We start from the raw sequence: 12197 nt of genomic DNA, 5'->3' as shown, positions 1-12197 counted from the left end.
GCATATGGTCTAATAACATCGCCCTATTGCTCTAGACAAATTTTCTATGAATACTAAATTAGTTCTAAACTTTGTGGAAGACTCAACCCATCTATTTTCTAAGTTTGTGTCAGTTTTTCGAAAATGTGGTCCGTAGGACTGAAGCTTAGATAAGGAACATAAGCCCATATAATAAAAATGGAAGAGATGTGGTTTTTTAGACTACGATTAAGTACAAGTAGGAAAGGAAGATCAATATGAAGTTTCTATTACAAATTTATAACAAAACCAACAAGGAGACTAACACATAACTAAAAATGTTCCAAGATTCCATGTCATAGATAGATTGTATCTCCAGTATTTCTAATGCCGCAAAAATGCCTCCATCTAATAATTTTTCATATCAGAAAATAATTTTATTAAAAAACACAGTAGATAACCAAAGTACAAAGTTTAATCACACATAAGGAGGAAGACTCTCATATACACTTTGGAATGAGCAATTAGAATCTTCTACACACCTATTTTCTTCCTGCGTGTTCACTTATTTTGTTTTTGGAAATTGGTATACAATTGACTGAACTTTAACATTACACTACCCATAGAACCAACAAGTCATTTTAGCTTTCAATGTATATGTCAATTTACCGAAACTGTCCCAAGCTTTGAAGTATCATATGATTAGTAATAGTGTGGTACATTTGACTTGCAAGAAATAATATTATCTTCAATGGAAGAAGAGCAAGTCTTTAATGTTTTATTTTAACAAAATTGTCTTGATTTTACTTATCTTTCTTAAACACAATTCCTTATATTTATGTAATTTCAACTTCCAAACGTTACCACATTCATGTTCGGTTACAGCCTACAACATATTCAAAAGGCCTTTTTTATAAGTATATTAAAAGGGCCTGACAACAGATACAAGAAAGCCCAATAAATAATGTGTTGGTGTAATATGGTAAAATTCTACTGAATCTCTAGATTGATAAAAAGAGAATTGATTTTTGTAAGTGATATTTGTTAAGAGGGGTAATCATATATTTCGAAAGAGATTAATTCCTTATTCATTGGGTATGTATATACTCTTGATCAAACAAAAAATACAACAAAGTCTTCATTTGATAAGTTAGAATGATCCACTTAAACTTATTATTATTTATAATGTTTTGGAAAATAATTTATTTCTGAATATGTTAAATGCAATGTTTCTCAAAACAAAACAACAAGGTTTTAAATGGATATGCACCAAGAATATCAAAGCTAACATTTAGGAAGTTTCCAAAATACTATCATCACCACAATTACAGGCACACCAAAGTTTCTGCAATAGCCCTCACCATTAAAACTGGAGGGTCATCTGAGACCACAATATTATCGAAAAGAAAAAAATGAAAAGAAAAAAAACAGACCAAGTTAGTATACATAAATATACTCCAGTCTCTCTCAAATCCAAGTCTCATCACATGCATTGTTGCTGCAGTACCGAGTCCTGCAACTAGCTTTGTATCTTTGGACCACTATATAACAAGGAGAGGAAAAAACAGCATGCTGGGGCTACCGTCTATATGATGCTCTATTCATTGCGCAAACCCTGGGTTGTGACCAATACATCAAATCCTAGATAATAGGTCCTTTTTTTCTGTAAGAGAATCAAGCAATTTTGAACTGCATATATATATATATATATATTATTTAAGAACAAAAACATATCACATCGAAAGATATATAACAATCCTTCGCCCGCATTGACCGAAGACCAGGTTGACATGAAATGACCAGCGAATCATGTTGCGGTTAAATCTATAAACTTTGAGATTACTATTTGCATTGGTTAAAATCTACAACCTTAAATGACATGAATAGTGAGTAAGTACTAATCATGTTGATTAGTCTTTTCGTATCGTTACAATCTTGTTGGTTTATTACTTTTGCAGCACAGGTGATAGGATTATATGTGAGTTTTATTAATTTGATAAAAAATAATTTTGTAACCATGTTCCGATAGATGTGACTTTTAGAAAAAAGCTCCAATTTATGAGTCATGACTTTAGAAGCATCTTAGAACTACTTATATAACCTATTATGACTGCAATTACGATCAAGATTGCAATTATAGGAATCATGGTCATTAAGTTGTAACTAGACACTAATGGCTGAAATTAGATGCAATGAGGACAATACTCAGTGAGTAATGTTTATAATGTGCTTTTTTAGAAGAGTGTTCCTTGTGACAATGACTTCTTTAGTTTTTTATGGTCATATAATGTACCATCAAAGATGAGATGTCTAGCATGGAGAATTATTGTGGAGGGTGTCCCAACAAAATTGTTGTTTGCCGAGGAATCTTAGGAACTCAAGGCCCACCATTATGTGTTCTTTGTACTTTGATGGATGGATAAGGGTGAAAACAAGTCAGTCCTTGCCTTAAACAAGCTCAACCTATATAACATATATAAGCTTGGGTCTGACTTGTTAGTCTGTTTAATTATTTTTAAAGTCTAGGTCGAGCCTGTTTAAATGTCTGGTCTGGTATGTTAGTCTCTTTAAATGTCTATTATACTATATGGTCATGAAATTGGCTACCATGTCTACGTTTAAATGAACTTATAAGCCAACTTTTAGTTAGACCTGTCTAATTCTAATAAATAAATTATATTTTTTGTATACAATTTTATATTAATATTACATATATAATAATATTACTTATTTTAAAATAATATAATTTCAACATTCTTATATAATATGACTAAATAGGTCAGTCTGTTGGGCTTAATAGGCCTTTTAGGTGACCTAAAGCCTGACCTGTAAAGTTAAATAGGTTTTTTTAGAAAGCTTGAGCCTGATCTGTTTATGAAAAAAGTCTGACCTAACCTAGCCTATTATGGTTCAGGTAATAGGTCCCTGCTAGGTGGTATGATCTGTTTCTACCCTTATGGGTGAACCAACAAATCACTTGTTTTCTCATGTCCTAAATCTTATTGTGTTTAGCAGAATCTCTACTTTCAGTTTGGTTTTATCTTAGTTATCCCTAATGACGTCAAGAGCAATTTATCTTTAAATGCTAATATGTTCAGGGTGGACAAAAAGTGCAAGAAACAATGGATGTCAGTTTGTGATGCGAACCTCCCGGGGATGATTTGCTTTCTTTGCTTATCGTTCTTGCCTGAAACTCAACTTACTCGTGGAATGACAATTTTTTTTATGAATGTCAATGTTTTGTTTGTGATTATAGGTGGAATGTGTATGAAATTCGTGTTTGGGCTGAAATGGTGTTTATTTTTTTATTTATGAATTTTTATATGTTTGTGTTGGATAAAAGAAAGTGGAAAAGGATGAAGATGGAGGCACCACAAGCAAAGTAGCTTGATAAGCCAAGGAGGTTCGCCACAAGGAATGATCATTGATAAGAACAAGGTTAAGGCGCCACACCAATGGTGATAAGCATATGAACGCCACAAGGATGGATCCTTGATAAGTTCTAAGTATAGGAGCAAATCTCAACTAAAGAGGAGTTAATCCAAACAAAATTCAACTTTTCTTCATTCATCATGAAAGGAATACATAAATAGGGAAATTCTGAATTGACTATGCCTAATTTGAAATTTGAAATCCTAATTAAAACATGTAATTAAATGGTTTTTAGTTGGAGTTTAATGGCTGATTTGGTTAGGCCATGTGTTTGCCAAAATCCCCTTGATGCATTCAGTCATGTGACTATTTGAAATTGACAAATTGATTGTGCCTTATCTCTTGCTTGGCTGAATTGATTATGACGGATTTGGTCTTGAAAAGAAAAGTCCATAATTGTTGAATTAATCTCTTGATTTGATTGCCTTGAATGAGACTTGATTAGTTGAATGAAATGATTGCATTGTATCTTTGGAAATCTAATTTGAAATGATAGAGATTTACACACCTAATTAGATGAGCCTTGATGACTTGCCTTTCTTGGATGAGCCTTGTCTTGAATACCTTGAATTACACACTCAACCCTCATATTACATGATTCAAATAAAATACTTAACAATAATTTAAAATACTCATAAGATTAAAATAAATCCTAAGACTACCCATTAGAATAAAAATATCAATTTATTGAAAATAATAACTAAACCTATCATAATTTCCTGTCAAGAATGTAAACTCAAGTGGCTCGCCTACTTGTAAGATTGTCCTCCACAAATCGTAGGTTGCCCCCCCCCCTTGGTTTACATCAGTTTGGATTGGTACTATAAAATATTTGGTTGGTTAGGAACAAAATAATCTTTGAAAGTGCTTTGTTACACATAGATGAGGTAATGAATTTAATTTTTGTGCATTCTTGGAACTTTATCATTGCCTATTTTCTAGCTTCAAATTCTCTTTTGTGGAATGGTCGTCAAACCCTTCTGGTTGTCTTCTTGATTATATTGTCTAAACTATATGTGGATATGATTATCATTTGTTCTCCTAAACCATTCTTTTATTATTATTAATGAATATTATTATTGATCGAAAAAAGGTTAAATTTTTTCATAATTAAAAATATATTTTGTAAGACTAAGTTTGCAACTAAGAGAGAGTGAATTAGTTGACTTAAAAAATATGGTCATTTTTTCTGCAATATCAAGAGTTAAGAGAAGAGGAAATAGTTTGCAGAAAATAACAATTAAATAATTGAAGAGATAAAGAGAGAAGAGAGTACACCAAAATTTTATACTGGTTTACTTTACAATATCTCACTCTGAGACTTCTATGTACCTTACACACTCACTAATACTTATCACCTTGGAAAACACTTTTCCAAGTAACGTTATCCATTTTCTTATCACACCTCGTGAAAGAAAATATTTACAATGAATGAAGAATTACAATAGTGGTTGGATTGCCTTTACAATTATGAAATGTAATATCACTTGCAATTCAATAACTCTCTTGTATACTAAGTAATATTGCTCAATAGGTTTGTAAAACTTTGAAACAATTACTTCAAGTAATTCAGAAAAATTCTCTTTTGAAAGTTTAAGAACTGAGTTCAAAAGTGCAGAAAAATAGTGAGAGAATTTTCAGAATTGTGAGAGTTGTATGAAAGTTGTATGTTGTGACTGAGTTTCAATGCCTTTATATAGGCTTTCCAACCAGCCAAAATGCCTCTTTGAAAGAGTAGGAATTGATTGGAATGAAACCATGTCTTTTGGGTTGAAACTCATTCACTTTGAATTTGAAAATCTGATGCAACAACTCTCACTAACCGGTTACAGTATTGAGTAATCGGTTACCAAATGTTCTGTCCAATAGTGAATTTAAAATTCACTTAGAGTAATCGGTTACTCAAGAACGTTGAAACTTGAGTAATCTGTTACCCAAAGTTCAGTAATGGATTACTCAGTTCAGTTTTTATTGGATAACTGATTTCCCACTCATGTAACCTGTTACTCAGATTTAGTAACTTGTTACACAATAATTTGAAATTTGTTTTATTTAAACTTGTAGTGTTTCAATTTTTTTTAAAAATATTTTGAGCAATACTACTATTATATATTCAAGAGTATAAGATAAAAATACCTATTTAGACTTAGACTAAAAGTCTTAAATATCTTAAATTTTCTTTGTCTTCAAAAATATTCTTCCTTTTTCTTCTTTTTGGTGATGTTGGTGTCTTCATCGAAACCGTGTCAAGGTCGGGAGCAGAGATCTTCTTCACATATTTGAATTTGATCAACCCAAATACGATTTAATGTTGTGATTGTTATATGATATGGTTGAACCATTGTAATTAGGTGTCATTGCACGTGATGCAAGTGTTATGCTACCCAAATTAAAAAAAATTAAATCACTTACAAAAAAAATAACTTGCATGTTTTCACTCGATTGGAAGTTTGGAACGTAGAAAGAAAGCACAAATCAGTGCCACTTTCCTCTCTCATTCCTGCCAGTTCCTTACTCGATCCGGTATGCATTTTAGGATTTAGTTAACAAGCATTCTCTTAATATAAACTTTAAAATAAGAAAATTCAATTAAATTAAAAGAAATCATCTAAAATATTCAAGTGTTAAAGAAAGACCCCCCACATCTAAAATATTCAACTTAAGCGAATAGAATTCTAACCTTATGAATGCTTACTTTCTTATTGTACCTAAACCCACGTTGTAACTGATCAACTCTTATAAATCTTGTACCATTGGTATCTTATATAAATACAATTTTACTTATCAAAAAAAGAAATCTTTAAAAGTGCTCTCTTTCTTCCACTTTACAAAAACCAGAATGTATGCTTATAAAACTGAAATTCCATGGGGATTATATTATGCAGTTAGAAAATAAATATGCTGTTGGAGCTTTTTTCTCTTTCTTTTTTTTTTGCAGCCCCTTGGATTATAATTTAAAACCGTGAACGTACGTTGGACAATAAATAATACTCCTATATATCAAGATGGGTACAAATAGCCATGCAGTGCCAATGCCCAAAATTGAAGTCTCGAAGTGTGTGCATAAACCCGGGAATAAACCTATCGCTGACATGAAACTATATTTTGGGAACCCAGGATTTGTGAGCATCCGAAAAAAGAAACGAATATAACTATACTCGCCATTTTTTTAGACTTACTGTTGTCTTATACATCTAGCTAGCCATAGGAAGAAAAAGAATGAATAACAAATTAGAAATCTTTGCCCTAACTAGCGAGATAAGCATGAAAGTTATGCTTGGGTGTTTGATAATTATTTCATAACATTCAACAATGAGAAAAAATTGATAAGCTAATCTTCTAAAAGAAAATATTGTAAAACAAACGCATCATATTTAATTGTCAACTTAGGTTTACCATTTTAATTACCTCAGTTTGTAGGTTTGGAAGGGTGTAGTTTAATCTCTTGTAAATATAAAAAACAATCCACCTTATAGAAAGATTAAAACTGGCAAAAACAGACACGTGTTGTGTTTCTGCATGTGTGCTCTGCCCTTTTCAGATTATTAATTATGAAGATTAATCCCTAATCTTGATAATAATTATGAAGATTATTCATAAAATCATAGCTGAGTTGAATAACCTTTTTATTTGATTTCCTAGGTATGGAAGAAGGGAGAACAATACAACTCTGTGTTAATGCTAAATAAGCACGATCAACACTTGTAAAAGGAATAAAGAAGAAACTAGGGAAGGGAGAGGGTATGGAAAGAGTTTACAATAATAAATACAAGAGAACAAAAGGATGAATGAAAAAGAAAGAGACGGGTATGTCTCGATCAAGTGAACTTTGAGTAGCACATGTTATGGGTCAGTTATTACAACACTAGGGAAATTTTTCGTATAGTTTCTGATTCTTCCCTTAAGAACTAAAACCAGCAGTGTCTACGAAAGTATCTAACCCTATGCATATCATATGTACCTTGACCTATATCATTGGGTGACAGTGGCTACTTGTATGTATATAACATACCATCAAATGCACATACTTTGAGAAGCATTAAAACATTGTGAGCCAAAGAAAGAGTGGCTTTTCCAACTCTAGCATATGGAAGTAGACATCCATGGATGATCAATGTCTATGTCAGTGGCTAATTTTACTGAGTTTTGGAGAAGTAGTTGTAATTCTCCATTTATACGTATAATGTAATTATTCTACGCAGAGAGTGGCCACGTCCAGTGGTGTAGTTTCATTTCACTTTTGAGACTGAACTGGACTGCTATGACGCGTAGTTACCAATTGCCAATGCATGGAGAAATTCTTTTACTTAATTTCTTTGAATACTACACTACTCTATTAAAAATGTGGCATGTAACACTATACAACTATACAGTGTACATGCTATTGGATTGTAGGTAGATATGATTTTTTTTTATCAGGAAAATAACTACAAGGATTTTGTTAAGTTGTACTGATAGAAATCAAAAGATTTTTTTTCTAAGCAAAAGTAGTATATAAGAAGTGCTGCAGTTACACTCTTATATATTATTGATGTACAAAAACCAAAGGGTAATTAGAGATGGAAAACATACAGCTAATAAAGTGAGAAAAAATTTCATACTTTTTTTAATTCTTTCGATACATCATTTTCACATAAAATAACTTCTTTTAGGTTCCTTGTCATTAACAAAATAATGCAGTTATTTATACAACTTAAGTTGACACTAAAGCCATATACCTTGGACTTTGAAAAAATAAAGAAGAGATAATAAACATTGAAAATAATGTCTGTCGTGTATTTTCTCATATCTACTTTGATATAAATTTGAGTTCCACAAATAATATTTTTCTTAATAAAAAATTAATAAATTTAGAACCGGTCAAAATGTTACTCTCAAGTCTCAAATTTTATATAACAAATAAAAACCATTAAATGGGAGACAAATAAGAGGCACCTTCCATGGCTTGATCCTCCCTCCCCAGAAATCGTGCAAAGATTTAATTTAAACAATGCTTTAAAAAATTCTATTTTTTTTGCAAGATAGCAAATTTTATGCTTAACCAAACACGAAACCTATTTCATTCCATTTTTTGATCCGGCAAGTAAACGGGTAAACGGGAAAAAAGCAGCTTCGAGTTCAGCACCAAGCAACAAAGCTCACTCGAGTTAAACCTTAGAAAAAGAAAAATACTATAAAGAAATGAGAAATCAAATCAACCCACATAACATAACATTATATAATGCACACATCCAAATGCTTCCCAAAGAAAACACACACCACAGCCAAATCAAAAATATATATATTTATACTCTATAATTGAAAAGTTGAGCATTTCGATGAGAACAAAATGACCATGAAAATCTGAACTGAGATTCCAACAAAATAACACAAACATCCCGGAGTCCCCTTTAATTTCGTGCACCTGAATCATCGTGGTAATCATTTGTGAAATCTCTTAATACTAGTCTAGCTAGTATAGCTTCTTACTTCAGCTGATGAAGTTTTAACAAACCATAACTAACACTAACAATAATCCTAATAAGAGTGGTAGGAAAAAAAATACTTGGCTTCAATAATTATTATATTAAAGAGACTCATATAGAGTCATAGAGACACGTGTTTAGGATCTTGGTGGGAAGAATTGCGTACCAGCCATGAAAGCATTGAGTGGAGGCTGGTAGTACGGATTACCGGTGGTGGTGGCGGTGGTGAGAGTGAGTTGCTGAGCATCACCACCACTGCCGCCGCCGAGTGAGGAACCCTCACCAGCTCCTGTTGTAGCACTAGTGTAAGGACTATCTGGTCCTTGATCATAGAGAATTCCCTTGAAAACATGTCCTCCTATGTTCACTGCTGTTTGATACGCGTATCTCTCATCTGGTGAGTCTATTGGGCTCACTTTTACACATCGGAACACAGCTGAAGAGTTTAGTTCAGGTGGATATTGTCCCAGCTCCAACCCTAGTTATGAAATAATCAACATGAATCAGAAACTAAACCATAAGCATATCATCGAATTCTCCATATTCTCATATTAAGTTTTTTCTAGAAGAATCTTATATGAAGCTCAACAAGGACTACATTCTCTAGTTTATTTGTATACCTTTTTTTGGTTAATTATATTCCCTAATTAACTTTTCTTCCAAATTTCCAAGGAAACCCGTAAATATCACCAAAAAATATGGTTAAAGAATTATTGTTCACCATATAATTAATAAGATAGAAAAGCCTTAATTGCTTCTATGTTTCTCTCCATTTTGTTTTTTAGTAGAAGAGTTTATAGGAAGAACAAGTTGCAATCCAGTAACTAACAGACCAAATTATGCAACTTAATATTTTCGTCAGTTTTACTCGTTAACAGTGATAGAATAAAAGAAGAAGAAAGAAAGATAAAGTGGCTAAAAAAGAAAAGATGGTGACTGATGAGCGACTATGGAGTATATAATTTCAACTTCACTGCAAAAAAATGATATAGACCCGTTAGGTATACATTAGTCATATACAAGACTATAATTCCCCTAGATCTCATTCCATCTTATAATTTCTCTAGCAATATCTTAGCCTTCAAAATACCTACAAACCTTAAACTTTGTCCCTAATATATATATATATATATTAATTACCTGTTGTAGTGACAGGTAGAGAAGCTGCACAAGCTAGAGGACCAGCAGAACCTTGATTTTCTCTATTTCTTCTAGAAGAATGATCCACTCCCCAAAACTGTTGCTGTTGTTGTGGTTCATTGTGTTGTTGCTGGTGTCGTTCACGGCGTTTAGCAGCAGGGACCCAAGTGCTCTTAACATGGGTTTGACACTGAAACCCTCGGCTCTTACAACAAGTTCTGCATCTCAGGTGAGGACAATCTTTCTTAGCTTGGTTACCACAATCCTGACAATTCATTTCACCACCAAAACCAGATGAACCAGAAGCCCTCATCACACTGAAACCAAATCGAGTACTCTCATCAGACACTGAAACAACGTTGTCCACCACGTTATTCGATGATGATGAGTTTCTTCTACTAGGTTCCACTCCGAACGAGTAATAGTTGTTGATGTTGTTGTTACTGTTATACTGTGGCCATATCTGGAACCCTCTGTTGTAGATCTCTTCGTTTCTGAACAAGAATTGAGTGTTATTAACTTGTCTTTCTTGTTCTTCTTCCTTGTTTTGTGGACCTTCTCCTCTTCCACCTAGAGAGAAGAAACCAGCCATGTGTTGTTGCACCTAAAAGCTGAATAAACGATACTTAATTCAGAGATAATAATATCCATACCAGAACTTTCGCAAATCTTATGTTTTAGTTTTAGGAAAGATCATTATCAGAGAGAGAGAGTAGAACTGTAATTTTTTTTGGATTTCAAGTGCAAAGTGTGGGTTTGCTGACACAGCAGTAGTAGTGTAGTATTCATAGCTAGGCTTGCTTATTAATTTTCACCCACTTGAACTTTTGTTTCTTTTTTCTTTTCATTTTCATCTTTTTTTATTTTTTTACTATCACTCTTTTATTGTGGTAACACCCGTCGTTCAAAATAAGATTTGTGATACTAAATTTTTGTCCTTATAATATATATGATGTTCTGGTTTTATTTGGTTTATGCAGCCTTTAAGGAAAACTGTTTCACAATGAAAAGGATAGAAGGCATTTATGCAACAAAGAAATTGATGAATAATTAACTTTATTAAAACTAGTGTGTACAGGCCGACAAATAATTTGTGATACTACATATTCAATTTTTATATATTTGAATTAGAATGTATTTGTTGTATTTGATGTACTTTATATTATTTTTTTTTGTTTATGATAATGTTTAATTTAATGTGAGATATGTAGTTAATTAATGTATTGGTGGTAGTTGCTTATGATTATATAATTTTTTTGTAAAAATTAAATAATGTGAAGGGCAAAATAGGAAATGAAAATTACACCATGAGGAAAATTATTTCAAGTTTTGGCTTTATATATAGTATAAATAAAAAGAACAAATGATATTTCTATCATTACGGAAAAGTAATAGGAAGAAATATATTTATAGAAATTCAACACTCATTCCAAACAAGAGAAACTAAAGATATTACAATAAAGTCATAGAATATTTCAAGAATGTAAAAAAAATAAGATTTACCACTTCTTTATATCTATGCAAAATTGCTAATCACCATTTGAGAAAATATCGGTTAAGGAATAAAAAAGGCTTCTATAAAATTAATATATTTTACGAATAAATTTGTAGTTTATACCAAAGAGTGAATGATAAATTGATAGATATATAGTTGAGCTTCACATTATTAATGGAAATTGATTCAGTGACTTTCATATTGGAAAGTTATCGCGATTTTAGATGATCTTACCCGATTTAAAATTCTGATAGCTTAGATTATTAGCAAAATATAACAATAATTCAAATTAAAATATAAGTTGTTCAGTTTTTTATCCAAAAAGTGGGATCACTCATAATCATGGTCACTTTTCTACATTGAAAAAGGTGATGAAAGTCGTCAAGCTCATCTGTATGTAATGCTTTGTTAGAAGAGATGAGTTTCATGTTTTAAAAATATTACTCTATAGCTATTGATATTTTCTATACACAAAAAGAAAATCAGTTTTACAAACATCAACCAAATTTTCAAGGATAGGAAAGTAGTTGGATCGTTAACTTATTTTAATTATTAGAGTCACGAGATATAAAATATTAATATCTGGTTTGAATACTCAAAAATGCTTCTTAGCTCCTTTTATATTTATTTTTCTCATTTCTCAAGCTTACCTCATAGAGCCTTTATGAACCTCTTTTTAGACAAAAATATATATATTTTATTACAAA

General features: G+C 31.8%; 1 protein-coding gene across 1 annotated transcript; it reads right to left on the bottom strand.

The window, feature by feature from the left end:
- LOC109357885 (protein SHI RELATED SEQUENCE 7-like) lies at window positions 8613–10805 on the bottom strand. The gene is made up of 2 exons (XM_019601941.1): window positions 9996–10805; window positions 8613–9333 (listed from the first exon to the last, which is right to left on the bottom strand). Exons 1-2 carry the CDS (start codon window positions 10585–10587, stop codon window positions 8993–8995), a joined length of 933 nt encoding a protein of 310 aa, XP_019457486.1. The 5' UTR covers window positions 10588–10805; the 3' UTR covers window positions 8613–8992.

This window comes from Lupinus angustifolius, chromosome LG10, assembly GCF_001865875.1.
Source record: "Lupinus angustifolius cultivar Tanjil chromosome LG10, LupAngTanjil_v1.0, whole genome shotgun sequence".
NCBI classification, from domain to species: domain Eukaryota; kingdom Viridiplantae; phylum Streptophyta; class Magnoliopsida; order Fabales; family Fabaceae; genus Lupinus; species Lupinus angustifolius.
The sequence above is the reverse complement of the archived record's forward strand: the minus strand, read 5'-3'. Positions and strand labels throughout refer to the sequence as shown.

What these genes read in the sequence shown, in the direction of transcription:
- LOC109357885 (XM_019601941.1), bottom strand. Translation starts at nt 10,587, where the DNA reads ATGGCTGGTTTCTTCTCTCTAGGTGGAAGAGGAGAAGGTCCACAAAAC. An exon ending in TCTACCTGTCACTACAACAG is followed by an intron (nt 9,334 to 9,995) that starts GTAATTAATATA and finishes TTTCATAACTAG; the next exon opens with GGTTGGAGCTGGGACAATAT.